Source organism: Gastrolobium bilobum, unplaced genomic scaffold (assembly GCF_033153095.1).
Source record: "Gastrolobium bilobum isolate Gb01-03AN ecotype WA unplaced genomic scaffold, APGP_CSIRO_Gbil_v1 utg16477, whole genome shotgun sequence".
Taxonomy (NCBI): Eukaryota; Viridiplantae; Streptophyta; class Magnoliopsida; order Fabales; family Fabaceae; genus Gastrolobium; species Gastrolobium bilobum.
This window is the reverse complement of record NW_026897272.1, coordinates 180,084-195,857: the sequence shown is the minus strand read 5'-3', so window position 1 is coordinate 195,857 and position 15,774 is coordinate 180,084. Positions and strand designations below refer to the sequence as shown.

Sequence of the window (15,774 nt, the reverse complement as noted above, 5' to 3'; positions counted from 1 at the left end):
CTATAAAGTTTACATTGAACTAAGGAAACATCAGAGGTGGATATTGCAGACCCAGATACTAAGAGTTTGCCTGAACTTATGTTCAAGAGGCATATTACTTCTTTGAGACTTAGGAGGATCCCAGACTTGCATTAAGCGAGAGAGAGAGAGATTGTGTTCATTGTGCTCTTGGAGTAAAAGAATGAAATAATGTAGTCATTTTCTGAATTTTACAAATGAGGTATTATTCATTATTTTGTGCATACAATCTACGAACATTAAGGTTCAGATCAATTGTGGAGTATATGATCATTTGGATACATTCATGGAAAATATGACATATATAGGTTCTCAAGATTAATGAATTAGTTCATAACTATTAAATAAAGTTGGTCGTTTTATTTAGGCTGCAATATCTTATGAAATGGTTCTGTCCGAATCATTATAAAATATTGGTGTGAATTAACATTCACATTGAAAGGATCAAGGAGAGATTTGATTAAGGTTGTTTTTCTGTCATAAGATATCAAATCTCTAGTTAACTATAATTATGTGATTGATCTTAATCTTGAGTTTATTATAAATAGGTAATTGAATAATTTTCGTTGTTTGATTTACCAACGGGTGAAGTTTGATCTATTGACGGCTAATAACTCGATATTTTGGGAGTGAAATTATTTGATTATCGATATTTATGAGATAAATAGCATGAAATTTGTAGGATATATCCCCTTGATATGTTTCGATACTTGGATGTTGAAGACATTGGCCAGTGCATGTAATCCATTAGGAAAACTATCATAGTCAAGAGAATAAATAATTGATAAAGTAACAGAAAACTCATCAATCAATTATTGACATTCTACAAAGGGTCAATGCATATTCATGTTATGTGTTATAATTTTGGAGTTCAAGTTTGGGCTTTTAGTGGAGTAAAATCAAATTAGACAATCATTTGTTGATTATCAGGACCCTTGATTAATATCAGATAGTAGATTCCCAGGCTAGCTTGAGACAAGGGATAAGGTGGCTTTTAGTTAATGATGACTCGTGGGTTATATAGTCTTGGGTTTTGGACTCAAGTTTCTTCCCAAAAAAGCAAGTGAAAGATTGTTGGGTTTATACTCTTTTACTTAAGCCCAATTAGCTAAGAGTATGAGAAGAGCGCAAGAAGCCTAGAGCCCAAAGAGCTTAGGGATAGAGTTTCTTGGTACTCATATAAATATTATCACTTAAGTCATCAGCCTCCAAGGTCATTGAACAAAAGAAGCAAGCTCAGATTTGAAAAAGTGCCCACGCACTTCCCATTTTCTCTCAGGAGATAGATTGAAAGGTTTACCAAAATATAGATATATATATTTGTTTGTGCTGCGACGTAGAAGAGATCGGTTCATGAATTCGTACTGTGACACAGAGGACACCGATTCGTGGAGCATCATCAACGATCTCCGCTACAAGAGGTAATCAGAAAAAAATGATGATCTGTTGCATCCCAAACCGCAACGGTCTAAATCGCTTCCACAGATCCAATTTTGCCTACATAAACATACTTTGAAAACCTTTTTTTAACACTTTTTTTGTTAATAGGTGAGTTTTATCTGAGTCCCCATTTCATAAAAAATGAGTCTAGATTATTTAGTGAGACTCTCATCAAATTTACCAATAATATATATAATTCAAATAGGATTTAAATAGTATAGTTAAAAAGAAAAATTGAAATTACAAAAGATTTTCAAATTAGTTCGAATTAAAAGATTAAAAAAAAAAGTTGAGAGTGACAGGCCTCATTATTTGTGAAAAAATACATTAAAAGATAAAGTTACTCAAGAGAGTAAGCTTTAGATTATTATATAACGACAGATAATATATAAAACTTAGTAAATAGTTTGTGTATTGTACGAATATTTTTAGGTTCATGTAAATTTTAAAAAATATAAACTAAGAGAAAATAATATTTAAAAGAAAAAAATAAATTTCAATATATATGCATAATTAATTTAGGTAAAATTTAATAATTATAGATTAAAAGATAAAAATATTTAAAATTATGTGTGTATAATAAATTCAAAAGATTTAAATTTAAAATTTAAAAGAAGATAGGTCAAGAATAATATTATCATTTTCAAGGAAAATTAGACCAGAATATCAAACTATTTTCAAGAGATTATACTTAATTGAATATATAGCGATGGATATCTAGATTTTTAAATTTTTTAATAGGATAAAAAAATATTAAAATCAAGCTGATCTTGTTTTTACTTTACGTCAATGTTAAAAAGATTCAAACTCAGATTAGGTAAACTTAATTTGTTTATAGCCAATAGAAACAAAATAAACAACAATGTAATTGACCCATATGAATATCAAATAGCATAAATGAAAGGTCTTGAATTGGTTTGGGTCCCAGACAGGTCATCTAAGTATGACATTAACGTGAACGACACATGCAACATTTCTTTTTTTAAATTTATCTATTACCAAAAATAAAGAAAAAACGAAGTAATAATGATAAATATATTCCTTCTAACATCCTCTAATTACCATAAACATTAAAGCGTTAAAATAGATAGAAATATTTAACAATTTTAGAATTACTGGCGTAATAGGTATCCAATTAACGTGAAGTTGACTAAAACTGTCTTGTCGCTGTTCCCTGTAATATATATTTTGCTTACGTTAAGGTTAATGACGTGTCGGCTTTGGTTTGCCATGTGTAATTAAGAGCCAACGAGATGGAACCTCGACCAGTGTGAAAACCAAACAATCATAATTAACTAAATCCTAATTATTCAATTTTTTTGAGCTGATTATAAAAATATAATATTTTTTATTTTTTAAGTTGTTTATAGATATTATTTTCGATCTAAATTTTACGATATCCGTTTTAATTTCTAGCAAATAAAAAGGGAGTCTTTTTTTGAATTTATGAGGGATCACGATTTCAACTAAATGAGTCCATTTTGAATTTCTTAGAGATGAAGAATAGTCTTTTTATTTACTAGAAACTAAAATAGGTATCGTAAAATTTGAGCATGATAAAAAAAAATATTTACTCTAGAATTAATTCAAAATACGAGAAAGATCAAGATGAAGGTATTTCAAGTCATATCCCAAAAATAATATGCGTGGATAAAATGAAAACTCTTTTCTTGTCACTTCCCTTAACACCATTTGGTATATTTCGTTTTTTTTAAGTATAAATACGACCCCTTTTTATTCATCGTTCAATGAAGTCAACAAGTGTTGCACTCGGAAACACCATACACAACAAAGTCACAGAGCGAAAGCAAGAGGCGGAGTGAGAGTTATGGCAAGCCTGATGCAGCAAGAAAGTGATGCAACAATCTCATCGACGATTGGAGGTAGCAACCGCATCATAGCCGTCAACGTGATCCCTTCTAACAACCCTCCTCCACCGTCTGATTCCGATGGCTCCTCAAAAATCGAGGTCCTTCTCCCTTTTACAATTTCCCATCCAAGTTCTGAACTGTTATATATGTCTACGTATATATATATACATATATAAAAACTTGATGCAATGAAACAGAAACCTGGGTGGAAAAAGTTCCTGTCACATGTGGGTCCTGGTATGCTCGTTTCAATGGCTTACATAGATGGTGGAAGCTGTAAGTCTCTCTCTCTTTGGGTCTCCTTTTTTTTTTATTTTTTTATTTATCTTCTATGTCTTTGTGTTTACTTACTAGTTGTTTTGCTATTTTGGCAGTGGAAACTGATCTGAAAGCTGGAGCTAACTATGGATATGAGGTATAACAATTAAGCAACAAAGCTATATATTTTGATAGGATATTATATCTATATTTTTTTTATGTTTACTCTACTTACTCCTCTTCAACACCCTTAAATTGCAATCTCAAGAGTAGAGAGAAAGGATTAAACTAAGTTGAGATTGTGAACTAACAATATCAAAAAGGAGTATATAAAAAAGGTATGAAAAAATATAGGCATAATATCAAATCCTTATTTTGATTAAAGTTTTTGTTGGATTCAATATAATATATAACATTATGTTGCTGCTGAATTCAGATGCTGTGGTTGGTACTTCTTGGAATGATATTTGCGCTTGTAATTCAATCATTGGCTGCAAATCTTGGCGTAACCACTGGTAAGATCCTAAACTAACACCAGTTCATGTGTAATATGTAACATTTTCTATCTAAGATGTTGTACAAAAAATAAAACCATTGATGTGAGGGATGGTTGTGATTAAATTATATGTTTAGGTTTATGAGAGATACTTTCTCTTTGAGAATATTATTATTGTTATTTGAATTTTGCAGGAAAACACCTTGCAGAAATATGTAAAGCTGAGTATCCATTATTTGTCAAGTACTGTTTATGGTTATTGGCCGAGCTTGCTGTCATAGCTGCAGACATACCTGATGGTATTAAAAAAAAAAAATCTATTTTTCCATAGCCTCGTTTTTTCCCTTTCAAACAAAAAATCATTCAATTAATTAAACAGTAAGATATATACCCTTTGTATTCCTATTTAGACTTCTATAATCATTAATTAATTTTATCCAAACTTTATTGTTGCAGTGCTTGCCACAGCCATTGCGTTGAATCTACTTTTCAACGCCATTCCATTATGGGCAGGAGTTCTGCTGACTGGCGGTAGCACTCTCTTTTTTCTTGGACTTCAGAGATATGGGGTAATTTACCTTTTTGTAATAATTATGAAACATGAACAATATAAAATATCTCATTTAGGTTATTAAAATCTAGTAATTAGATCTAATTTCCTTTTAATCATTTATCTCCTTTCGTTTTTTTTTTTTTAAGGTATGTCAGTTTGAAATAGTCAAGGATTATGATTAAACACAATACTATCTCTTAGCCACAAAAATGGACAAGGATACTCTAGTATTCCTGCAACTTGTGCAGTTTAGAACAATGAGGGAAAAAAGTGGATTTCATTATTTAAAAGTTTTACAGTTTTTTAAATCTTGTGTCTATATTTTCTCAATTGCATTGTAGTTGAACCCTAGACAGATAGAACGGACGAGCGACATGCAGAAGTCTTGGTCCTCCAACCATGGTTTCATTTCCTGCTATAATAAAATTTGTAAAGGAATGATATTCATACTCCCTCATTTTTCCACTACATCTACTACTATCCATAATTATGTACTCTGGAAGAATACATAATTATAATATTAAAGTTTATTTTTTTTCTTTTCAAACACATTTCAGAACTTGTTAGTTGATGTAAAAAAAAATAACTTTAATATTTTAACTATGTACTCTCTCGAGTACATAGTTATAACGGATGGTAGTAAATGATAATGGAAAAATGAGGTAGTATGAATATCTCCCATCAAATTTTTATTCTAAAAGTAAGGAACATGCATAGGTAAAAAGAAAAAAAAATTAAACATGAAGTTTCAATAAATTCACATCAATGAAAACGGGAAAAAAATTAGTGTAAACTTTGATTCAAAAGACTTATTGGAGGATTTAAAAACTATGGTACAAATTAATATTTCATTTCTTTGTTGAAAAATTTCATTCTAAGTCAATCATAAATAAAATTTATGATATGAAATAGCATTGTGCTTACTTCGATAAATATATGATACATTCAATATTTAAATAAGGTTTTTTATTTTCATATCTTGTAAGATTTTGGTATTCTAAGTAGTCGATTTCGGAATCCGACCGACAGTTCCTAGAGAATACAAATTCACTAGAAATCTTTTCACTCTGCCTTTATGGTTATTTATTTGTTTGTTTCCGCAGATAAGGAAGCTGGAATTGGCCATAGCTATCTCAATTTTGTTATTGGCTGCGTGTTTCTTTGCGGAAATGAGCTATGCGAAAGTCAGTACTTCTGATGTATTAAAGGGAATGTTTGTGCCCAAACTCAGTGGTAACGGAGCCACAGGCAATGCTATTGCCCTTTTGGGTGCCCTTATCATGCCGTACTCTTCCACCTTATTCCTTTAACTTCATTTGTTGATGCCAATTAGTTTGTGTCTTTACTTATTTTGGTTTTTCCTCCATGATTTTTTTTTTTTTTTAAATGTGAGATACTCATCCATAAATTTAGAATATTCAATTCGAGTACTCTAATCTAATTAATAAAGTCTCAACACTTTATCGATTTTTACGAAATAAATGTTATATTCACTAGTAAATTAATGAAATGTCAATACTTTATTGGCAAAATGCACACAAGTAAATTATGTTTACATAGCATTTTTTTTTAAGTATAGCTTGTTTAATATTTACTAACTAATATTTTGCTTTTGACAAAATGCAGGCATAACCTTTTCCTTCACTCTGGCCTTGTGCTGTCTAGAAAAGTATCCAATTCCGCGAATGGTGTCAAGGTAAGCTGTGCCATTATCACATAATACGTGCCAAATTTTGAGTTTGAAAAGAACATATTTAAGAGGAAACAACTTATATATGTAGATGTGCCTAGTTGCCACATTATGTGTGGTTAGCAATGGTTGATCTTTGTACTAGCTTTATACGATTGAGGTGTGAATAATTTATAGGCTTATTATATGAATAATGTTTTTTAGAATTTGAAATATGGATAACTGAAATTTATTTATTAAAAGTATGGGACGAAAAGAATTGAATTCTAGATCTCTCAAGCATGTATAAAAGCTCTTATATCAAGTAAAATATTTAATTCATCTCAAGAATTTAATCAATTAAATAATACATATATTTATATCGGATATTATTTTTCTTAAGTTACATAAGACAGAAATTATTTCATGCATACACAAAGTGTAATGTGGGTCTCACTAAATAGAGAAGAGAGAAAAATACAAAATATAAAGTAGGACCCATATTGTACTTTGTGTGTGCATGAAAGAATTTATTTATCATGTAACATAAGAAAAATAATATCCATTTATATAATTCCTTTAACATGCAAACTAATATTATATGACGTATATGCTTGATTATGCAGGAAGCACGTACATACTTTCTCATAGAGAGTGGGTTTGCACTATTTGTGGCATTCTTAATACAAGTTGCAATGGTTTCTGTGCCGGCTGCTGTTTGCTCCGGTAGCAACCTTTCTGGAGAAGATAGTGATAATTGCAATAATATTACCCTTAAATCTGCTTCTTTCCTTCTCAAGGTTCTTAATTTAATTCATTACATAAATTGCTATAATCCAATCATAATAAGTTTATGGTTTCCATTTTTCTTATGTTGCTAGAAAAAAGTTATCTCGAGCAACCGATTATAATTATGTATTAAGGATAGTACATAGTTATAATGATAAAATTATTTTTTCGCTCTTCGCCACGTCAGCTAATAATGTCTGAGGAGAGAAAAAATAGTTTTAATATTATAATTATATATTATCCATAGTGCATAGTTATTTATTTTTTTTGCAAGAAAACTTTTCTTTTCCATAAACATAAGAAAAGGATTTTCGTTTAGGGGGCGTTTGGTAGAGAATAAATTTTTTTATGCCCAAAAATCATGATTTCCAGAAATATAGTGGAAAAGTCACTTTTATGGGAATGTTATAAAAAAGTTGTTTTGTAGGCCAAAATATTATTGAGATTTTGTTCCAAAAAAAAGTGTTAAATTTTCCCAATACTTGGAATTCCAAGAATACCACCCATTTGGTGGTGTTCTTGGATGGCATTTTGGGGAAAAAATGTATACAAAATAAAATCTCAGAAAAATCAGATTCTCACTAAAATTTTTAGAAACTTTATATCAAATGTGAGTAAATAAGATTACCACTATCACTTTCGCAGGAATCTTAAAAAATTTCCCGTGCCAAACACCCCTTTAAGTTTATTGTCATAATCAAGCATCAATTTAATTAGCGTGAAATTTGATGCCCTTTCCTTGTAGAGTGTGTTGGGACGGTCGAGCAAGACCATTTATGCCATAGCACTGCTAGCTTCAGGACTAAGCTCTACTATCACCGGAACCTGTGCAGGGCAATACATCATGCAGGTTTTTTTCTTTTCTTTTTTTCTTAAATCATTAAATGTTATTTTGTTTTTTAAATAACTGATAGATTTTGTAGAAGGAATTGCTAAATGTGACTTGTTGTTCGGTTAATTGGTCATAAAGGGTTTCTTGGACTTAAAGATGAAAGGCTGGATTAAGAACATGGTGACTAGGGGTATTGCCATAATACCTAGTCTTGTTGTCTCCATCATTGGTGGTCCTTCTGGGTCTGGTCAACTTATCATCATTGCATCGGTGAGTATGTTCTAGATTGTGTCATTCTTTTCTTCTTTTTCATAAATTAAACCCATCTATATTTTTAAATTATAATGCAACTAACTAAAATTGTTTTGCAGATGGTCCTTTCTTTTGAGCTTCCATTCACTTTAATTCCACTCCTTAAGTTTAGTAATAGCAGTGCCAAGATGGGAACTCAAAAGAATTCTATGATTGTGAGTTGTCTTCTTTCTTAGTTTTTATACACACACACAAATGTCACTTTAATATTGGTTAAAGGAATGGTAAAACCTAAAGCAAGATTATATGTGTTAGAGATATATAAAACCATTAATGTAACTTTATCCAACAACTTGAGCTTTTGAGTTGAATTGGTTCTTTACATGGTATCAGAGCCTATTGTGAAATTTCTTAGCATGGTTAAGCTGGGCCTAATGCATCATCAACCTTTCAAGCCTAATGGACTCACTTATGAGGGGACATGTTAGAGATGTATAAAACTATTAATGTAATCTCACCCAACAACTTAAGCTTTTGGATTGAATTGGTTCTTTACAATATGTATTATTCTATTATTTTTGTGCAGGTTATTATCATCTCATGGATATTAAGTGCGGGGATGTTCGCTATCAATATGTACTTCCTCAGCACTGCTTTCGTGGGTTGGCTAATTCATAGTAGTCTACCAAAGGTGGCAAACGTGTTAATTGGGATCGTAGTATTTCCTTTCATGGCAATCTATGTTATTTCAATTATCTACCTAACCTTCAGGAAAGACACTGTAGAAACATATAAGGAGAGGAAGAATGACTTAGCAATGCAAGACCATGTAGAAAGCGGAATTCAAAATGCTGGTCAGTTAGAGTTGAACCAAGCTCCTTATAGAGAAGATTTAGCTGATATCCCATTTCCCGAACGTAGGACTTAGGCAATGAATGAAATGGATCACCTTACAAGAAAGGGTTTGTCCACAAAAAGGAAAGTTAACATTGCTTTTAAGCCATTTTATTGAGCAATGAGCATATGATGATCGATGATTTTCAAAGTGATTGGTGTTGAAAGTGATCATCTATATTGTATAACTGTGTAACATTATTGATTATGTTCACTATGACATCATATGTAAGAGTTCACAAAAAAATGTGCAAATATATGTATATATAATAAAGTGACGTTTTCTTTATGACAAGTAACAAAATTTGTTTACTATATAGAAAACTAAACATGAATATCTTGTCTTAAAAAATAACAATATGTTGAAGAGGTGATTTGTAAGAACCCGCACCGGTAATTAAGGAAGTTAATTAATTAATTATGTTAAATTAAAAAATAATTCCATAATTGATCCTAATAATTATTATGAGACTTTAATAATTATAGTAGGTGAGTAATAATGTTGAAAGTCGCTTTTCTGAGGAAAAATGCAGATACTGGTTCTGCTACTCGGTATAAATGCGTACCGATGAAGTATCCCAGAAAATTATAATAAGTGCATGAATATTCCTGGAATATTATATAGGACTAGGAAATCAAGTTTCAGGTCAAAATAACCAGAACTGATACTGGCTATGGAAAAGCGCGTACCGGAAAAGTGCTGCGAAAAATAAAATAAAAAGATGACAAATCTTAGAAAAATGATTAGTTTCAGATTCCAAAGTTTGGGATTAAAATGATAAACGTAACTATTAGTGCTAATACTGTGTGATTAACTTTAAACCGGCTATAAATAGCCACTTACACACAACCCTAGGCTGATCCTCCAGCCTTATGCGTGAGTTTTGTGTGTGCTGAGCAGCCTCCATTGTTTCATGGCTCCTCTTCACCATTTGGAGGGCAAGTTGTCACCTTTCCTTCTACTCTCTTCATCAAAACCTCTTGTGAGTGTGTGAGCTATCATTGTGAGTGGGTAGAGTACACCATTGCTGAGTTTTGGTTGCTGTCTTGTGGGTGTGAGGGGGCTGAGTGTTTGAGTTTGGGTTGTGGGGGTCATCTTCTTGGCTTGTGGAGCTTCAAGAAGCTTTCTTTGTGAAGAAAGGACCAAGCTTGGTTGGCATTTTCGTTTCCCTTGCTAGTCAGATTGTAGGAGCTGAAGTGAGAGCTCCAAGAGCACCTTCTTGCTCTGTTTTAAGCTTGGGTAAGTGTTACCACCTTTCATCATGTGTTAATGGATAAAAGTGGAGTCTTGCCATGTTTAATGAGTTAAATAAGTAACCAACTGATATATGAACTTAAAAGAGGATAAAAATGCATGCTTTAACGTTGGAATGGGTTAAAAACCCAACCTTGGGTGTGATATCTCGCGAAATGCAGAAACTGCATTCTGTCGCAAAATATCCGGATATTGATATCCGGATATGGGGCCTCGTGATATCCGGATATGGGGTTCTGTGATATCCGGATATTGATATCCAGATATTCCCCCCGACACATATCCGGATATTCTGGGTTTTCGAAGAAGAGTAGCTTACTGTTCATACAGAACTGATCTATGGGCTTGTGGACCCTAGATTGATGAAGTTGAACTTCTGTAATGACTAAGTTAAGTCAGAATCAAGGGATTAAGGACTTGTGGCTTTGTGAGAAGCCTTAAGACGTAAAACGTAAAACGTAAAAGAGAAACATTGTCTTTATGTTTATGCTTATGAGCTATGTTTATTGATATGATTGCTGGTCCAAATCAGATTGTGATTCTGCTGTGTTTGGACTTTGAGCATTGGTTGGACTCTTGGCTTGGATTGTTAGCTTGCAAGGTAAGCTTTCGTGTCCTCGGTTTAGCCATTGTTGGTTCCACCATTTCCCATGGGGGGATGGTTGTATGCATGATGTGTTTTCATGTACTGTTTTATGGAAATGCTAATGAGCTGTTAAATGTAATTGCTTATGATATGTTTGTGGTGTTACGCCTACAGGAGGCCAAGAGGTGGTCCTGTGGGTGGGTGCAAAATGCTAGTACCGTGTGGGTTTAGATGGATTCCTACACTTCTCTGATCAGTAGAATAGTTATAACACACATGACATGATTATATGCTGCATTGCACTATTTTGAGAACTTATACTGTTAAACTGCCTTTTGAAGTTATATTGCACATGTAAGTGAGCTTGGGGTGGAAGATCCTTAAGGACCCCTTGTCTTACTGAGATTTCTTGTTCAGAAATATCACCCCACGTTTGGGGACGCTTATTTCAGGTTCAGGTAACTCGGGGGTTGAGACCTCGGGCGGCAGGAGGCCGGAGCTGAGTTAGATTATGTTGTTATCATGTTATTATGTTGTATGCTGACATGATGTGGACTTGGTTGCTGTTTGTGTTTTCTGTCATTTATGATTAGTGAGTTGAGACTGTTGTTGGGCTTGTGCCTTAATTAGTGAGCATGGGGTTTGTCCATGCCACTTTGATTTCCGTCTTGTTTAGGTTTATATGTGTTGTATAAACTATCAGGTTGTCCGGTCTACGTGTTGTAGTTCTGTGACTAGAGACATATTTATGATATTAATTAATGAGGTATTTCAGTTAGCTGTCTTTTGCAATATTCTTACAGGCGATGTTTTATGAAAATGATTAAGTAATCAACTTGGCTAAGTATAATGACGTCATAATTGAAAAGAAAAAGATATTCTGCATTTTTAAATTAAGCATGGCTTAATACGATGACATGTTAACAAACCGGGTTAACAGGGGGTGTTACATGGTTAAAAACAGGCTGGTCTTAGGACTCAACCTATTTGACCTTCGATTTGTGTGAGCTAGAAAGTATTCATATACAAGTATGATTAAATGATCCCAACTTTGACTAATTTATCAGTATTTTTGGTTAAAAAAATTATTATGCTTTATAGTTTTATACGATTTGGATTTTGGTAATTAATATATTTTTAATATTGTCCCTAAAGATAAGAAATTATAAAGATAAATATTTAATGTAAAAGGGCATTAATATTTTGACCAGTAAAAACTATAATGATTAAAACCTAATTAGGTGAAAAACATAAAGATTAATATTTTAACGATATAGAATGGAATTATAAAGAATAATATCTTAGAAAGAATTGACTTTTCTAAAGTTGGGGATGTATTGAAGGGAAAATATAGTTATAATTTTCAATTGAAAAATTAATGACTGAAATTGTGGAAAGAGTGTATGTATATTATTAAAGATATATAAAATTATTAATGTAGTCTCACTCAATAACTCTAACATGACCTTTATCTTCATATTCAAGTTCATTTCCTGGATATGCCTAGATATACTTGAGAATACGAATGATGACATTCCAATGTTTTTGACATGGAGAATTAAGAAACTGACTTACCACACTAACTGCAAATGAAATGTCAAGTTGAGTGATTGTGAGGTAGTTCCATTTTCCAACCAATATTCTATACCTTTGAGGATTTGAAAAGGGCTTCCCTTTATTTGGTAGAAGCTTGACACTTCGATCCATAAGGGTATCAACAGACTTAGAATTTAACAAAGTAGTCTCTTAAGAATATCCATAGCATATTTTTCCTGAGATATCATAATACCATGTTTAGATTGTGCCACCTCGATTCCCAAGAAGTTTTCCAAGATCCTTGGTCTGAAACTTATGACATAAATGTTGTTTTAACTGAGTAATCCTATGATTATTATTACATGTGATGACAATATCATTCACATACACCACCAAGTAGATAGACCTGAAAGATAAATGACGATAAAAGAGATAATGATTAGCCTCACTCTTAATCATACTGAATTGTTGAACAACACTACTAAATTTGTCAAACCAAGCTCGTGTAGATTGCTTGAGAACATATAGAGACTTGCGGAGATGACAAACAAGACCTGACTCCCCCTGAGCAACAAAGCTAGGAGGTTGCTTCATATAAACTTCCTTCGCAAGATCACCATGAAGAAAAACATTCTTAATATCAAGTTGATAAAGAGGCCAGTGGCGGATAGCAGACATGGTAATAAAGAGGCAGACAGAAGACATCTTCACATCTTCACTACAGGAGGAAAATGTGTCACCATAATCCAGTCCAAATACATTAATGAAACCCTTTGCCACCAAGCGGGCTTTAAGGCGATCCACTTGACCATCGGGATCAACCTTAACAACATAAATCCAACGGCAGCCGACAATAAATTTCCAAAACGAAAGAGGGACCAGATTCTAGGTGCCATTATGATGAAGAGTACTCATTTCATCAATCATAGCCTGTTTTCATCCGGAACGTGAAAGTGTTTCACATGTAGTCTTAGGAATAGACATATTAGGAATAGACACAGAAGACAAAAAAGAAAGACATGCATAATATGATAGAGAAAGACGATGGTAACCAATATTAATTGTATACTTGGCCGTAGGGTGAGTATTACGGGTACCTTTACGAAGAGCAATAGAAAGGTCATTAGCCGAATGTGAAACCGAAGTTAAGGGAGGAAATATAGTCGGATGTGAGCCCATAAAAACATCTGGAGCAACAAGTTGTAACTCTTATATATATAGTAATTTTTGAAAATGTTGAATATTTTTTAATAGGGAAGGAATCGAATTACATGGATATAAAAGTTAACATTGTTACAAAATTTAATAATTTTATATAGAATGTGATTTTTATCAAATCAAACAATTAAATTATATTATCTATTACTTTGATTGTTGGTGTCAAATCTTATAAAAATTGAACATCAATAAGAACAGAATAATATTATTTTTATTTTCATATATTTTAAAAGTATATATTACGTTAAACTTGATGTCTAGTAATAAAGTATCGAATAATTTTGTGTTAAAATAGTACTTTTTAAATATGATATATATGATAGCGACTTTTTTTACTAGATAGTGGGGTCTAACCCCCGATAGTGACTTTGAAAATTGTTGGGTATGACTGATACTTTGCATGTTGATGAAGGTCCTAGTTGTCGGGATCAACAGAAAGGCAACTGGGGTCCCATAGAGGCTAGGTATTGTTGTGGGCCTCTGTTTTATTGTAATTTTCTTAGCAGTTTGGGCTTGGGCCATGAATAGCTACTGTTAGGGTTTTGTAATCCTATTTATATTTGCCTTGTAAACCGAGAGACTAGTAACGAGTGGCGGTGAGGTGAATATAGTACAGACAAGCTGGACGTAGCCTAAATTGGATGAACCAGGATAAATCGCCGTGTCTATTCTCTCTCTCTCTCTCTCTCTTTCTTTTCTGTTTTCGATTTGTGTGTTGTCGATTTCCAACAAAAACAAGGGTCGACTTTGAGATAAAATTATCTAATAAAAAGGAAAGGATTCATTTACAAATTTTTTGTACAAATTTTTACGAATTACACTATCTTCAGGTAGTGTAACTAGTGTTCTCCCCGGAGAAGATAGTGTAGTTTATAAGAGTTTGTAAATAAAAAAAATTGTAAATATAACTTGCCCCAATAAAAAGTTATTAAATTTTTTAACTTATATCAATGTAATCTATATATCCATCCTCCTTTTAAGAAATTATTATACTTCTATAGTTTCTTTCATAAATACGTCATTCACTATAATTATAACGATTTATCATTTATTCTATAATTTTTTATTCCGGTTGCTGCCAGACGGAAAACTACTCACTCGTCAATGGTATAGACTATCACTATAGTCTGTTTCTGAGCTTTTTTGTATTAAAAAAATTGAGAAAATAAAAATAATAACAAAAGAGAGAAAAAAAATAAAAGAAATGAATGAATTTGGCCCATTATCATTTAAGTATCTCTAAGTCTCACATTAAGAAGTCATGCTCATTAATTATGTGTTCAAGGCATAAAAATAACATAAAATATTTGGATTTAATACTAAATATAAAACCAATGTTGTTATAGTTAAAAAAAACTTAAGAAATTGGAATGGGTTATCTACCACTTGATTTTGAGTATTCTTTTTTTTATTCATTATTTTGAATATTCTATATACACCAAGTTTTGTTGCCGTAAGTTTATTTATTTCTTTTTAACTCCTTTTGTATTGTAATTTTTCTTTGCATATTATGTTGTTTCATTTTTTGTATAATTTTATTTTATATGTTGATAATTACTTGAGATAATATCTTATATATATCTATCCTTTTTTTAGGTCTACTCCCTTACTCTACCTACTTTATACATACTCTTAGATCATAATTTTTATATTTTCTCTCTCCTCCCATTCTTAGTTAAAATTTATGATCCAAACGATGCAGATAGAAGTAAGTACAAAAAAACATTAACATAATATCATATCCCTATTTACGTAGTTATTTTAATTGCTGCACATGTCTTGTTTTATTAAAAAATAAAAATAAAAATAAAAATAGGGATGAGATATAATATTTACCTTTTTTTTCTCATGCCTACTTTACCTATTTTTCTTTAATATTGATCGCTTAGATCAAATCTCAACCCTTTCTCTCTTATACCGTTGTTGGTTAGAATTGTGATCTAATGTTGTTAAAGAAAAATAAATAAAGTAGGTATAAAAAAAAGATAGACATGATATCTCATGTCTTAGAAAATAAAATTTTTTGGTTAAAAAATTAGATATGACGTGATAACTTCACTACTAGAAAAGTTGTGAATAGCAAGAGAAATTTGGGAGGGAAAAATTC

The 15,774-nt window shown here is 31.9% G+C and overlaps 1 protein-coding gene across 1 annotated transcript; it reads left to right on the top strand.

The window, feature by feature from the left end:
- Positions 1–3,286: 3,286 nt before the first annotated feature.
- Positions 3,287–9,106, top strand: LOC133305629 (metal transporter Nramp7.2-like). Its single transcript, XM_061505888.1, has 13 exons — positions 3,287–3,427; positions 3,527–3,605; positions 3,704–3,744; positions 4,024–4,102; positions 4,278–4,382; positions 4,540–4,652; positions 5,740–5,921; positions 6,263–6,332; positions 6,932–7,105; positions 7,840–7,944; positions 8,065–8,196; positions 8,298–8,393; positions 8,765–9,106. Exons 1-13 carry the CDS (start codon positions 3,287–3,289, stop codon positions 9,104–9,106), a joined length of 1,659 nt encoding a protein of 552 aa, XP_061361872.1.
- The last annotated feature ends 6,668 nt before the right edge of the window (positions 9,107–15,774 follow it).

Coding starts and splice junctions, on each gene's coding strand:
- LOC133305629 (XM_061505888.1), top strand. CDS start 3,287: ATGGCAAGCCTGATGCAGCAAGAAAGTGATGCAACAATCTCATCGACG. Junction 4,383..4,539: donor AGCTGCAGACATACCTGATG/GTATTAAAAAAA, acceptor TTATTGTTGCAG/TGCTTGCCACAGCCATTGCG. Junction 8,197..8,297: donor AACTTATCATCATTGCATCG/GTGAGTATGTTC, acceptor ATTGTTTTGCAG/ATGGTCCTTTCTTTTGAGCT.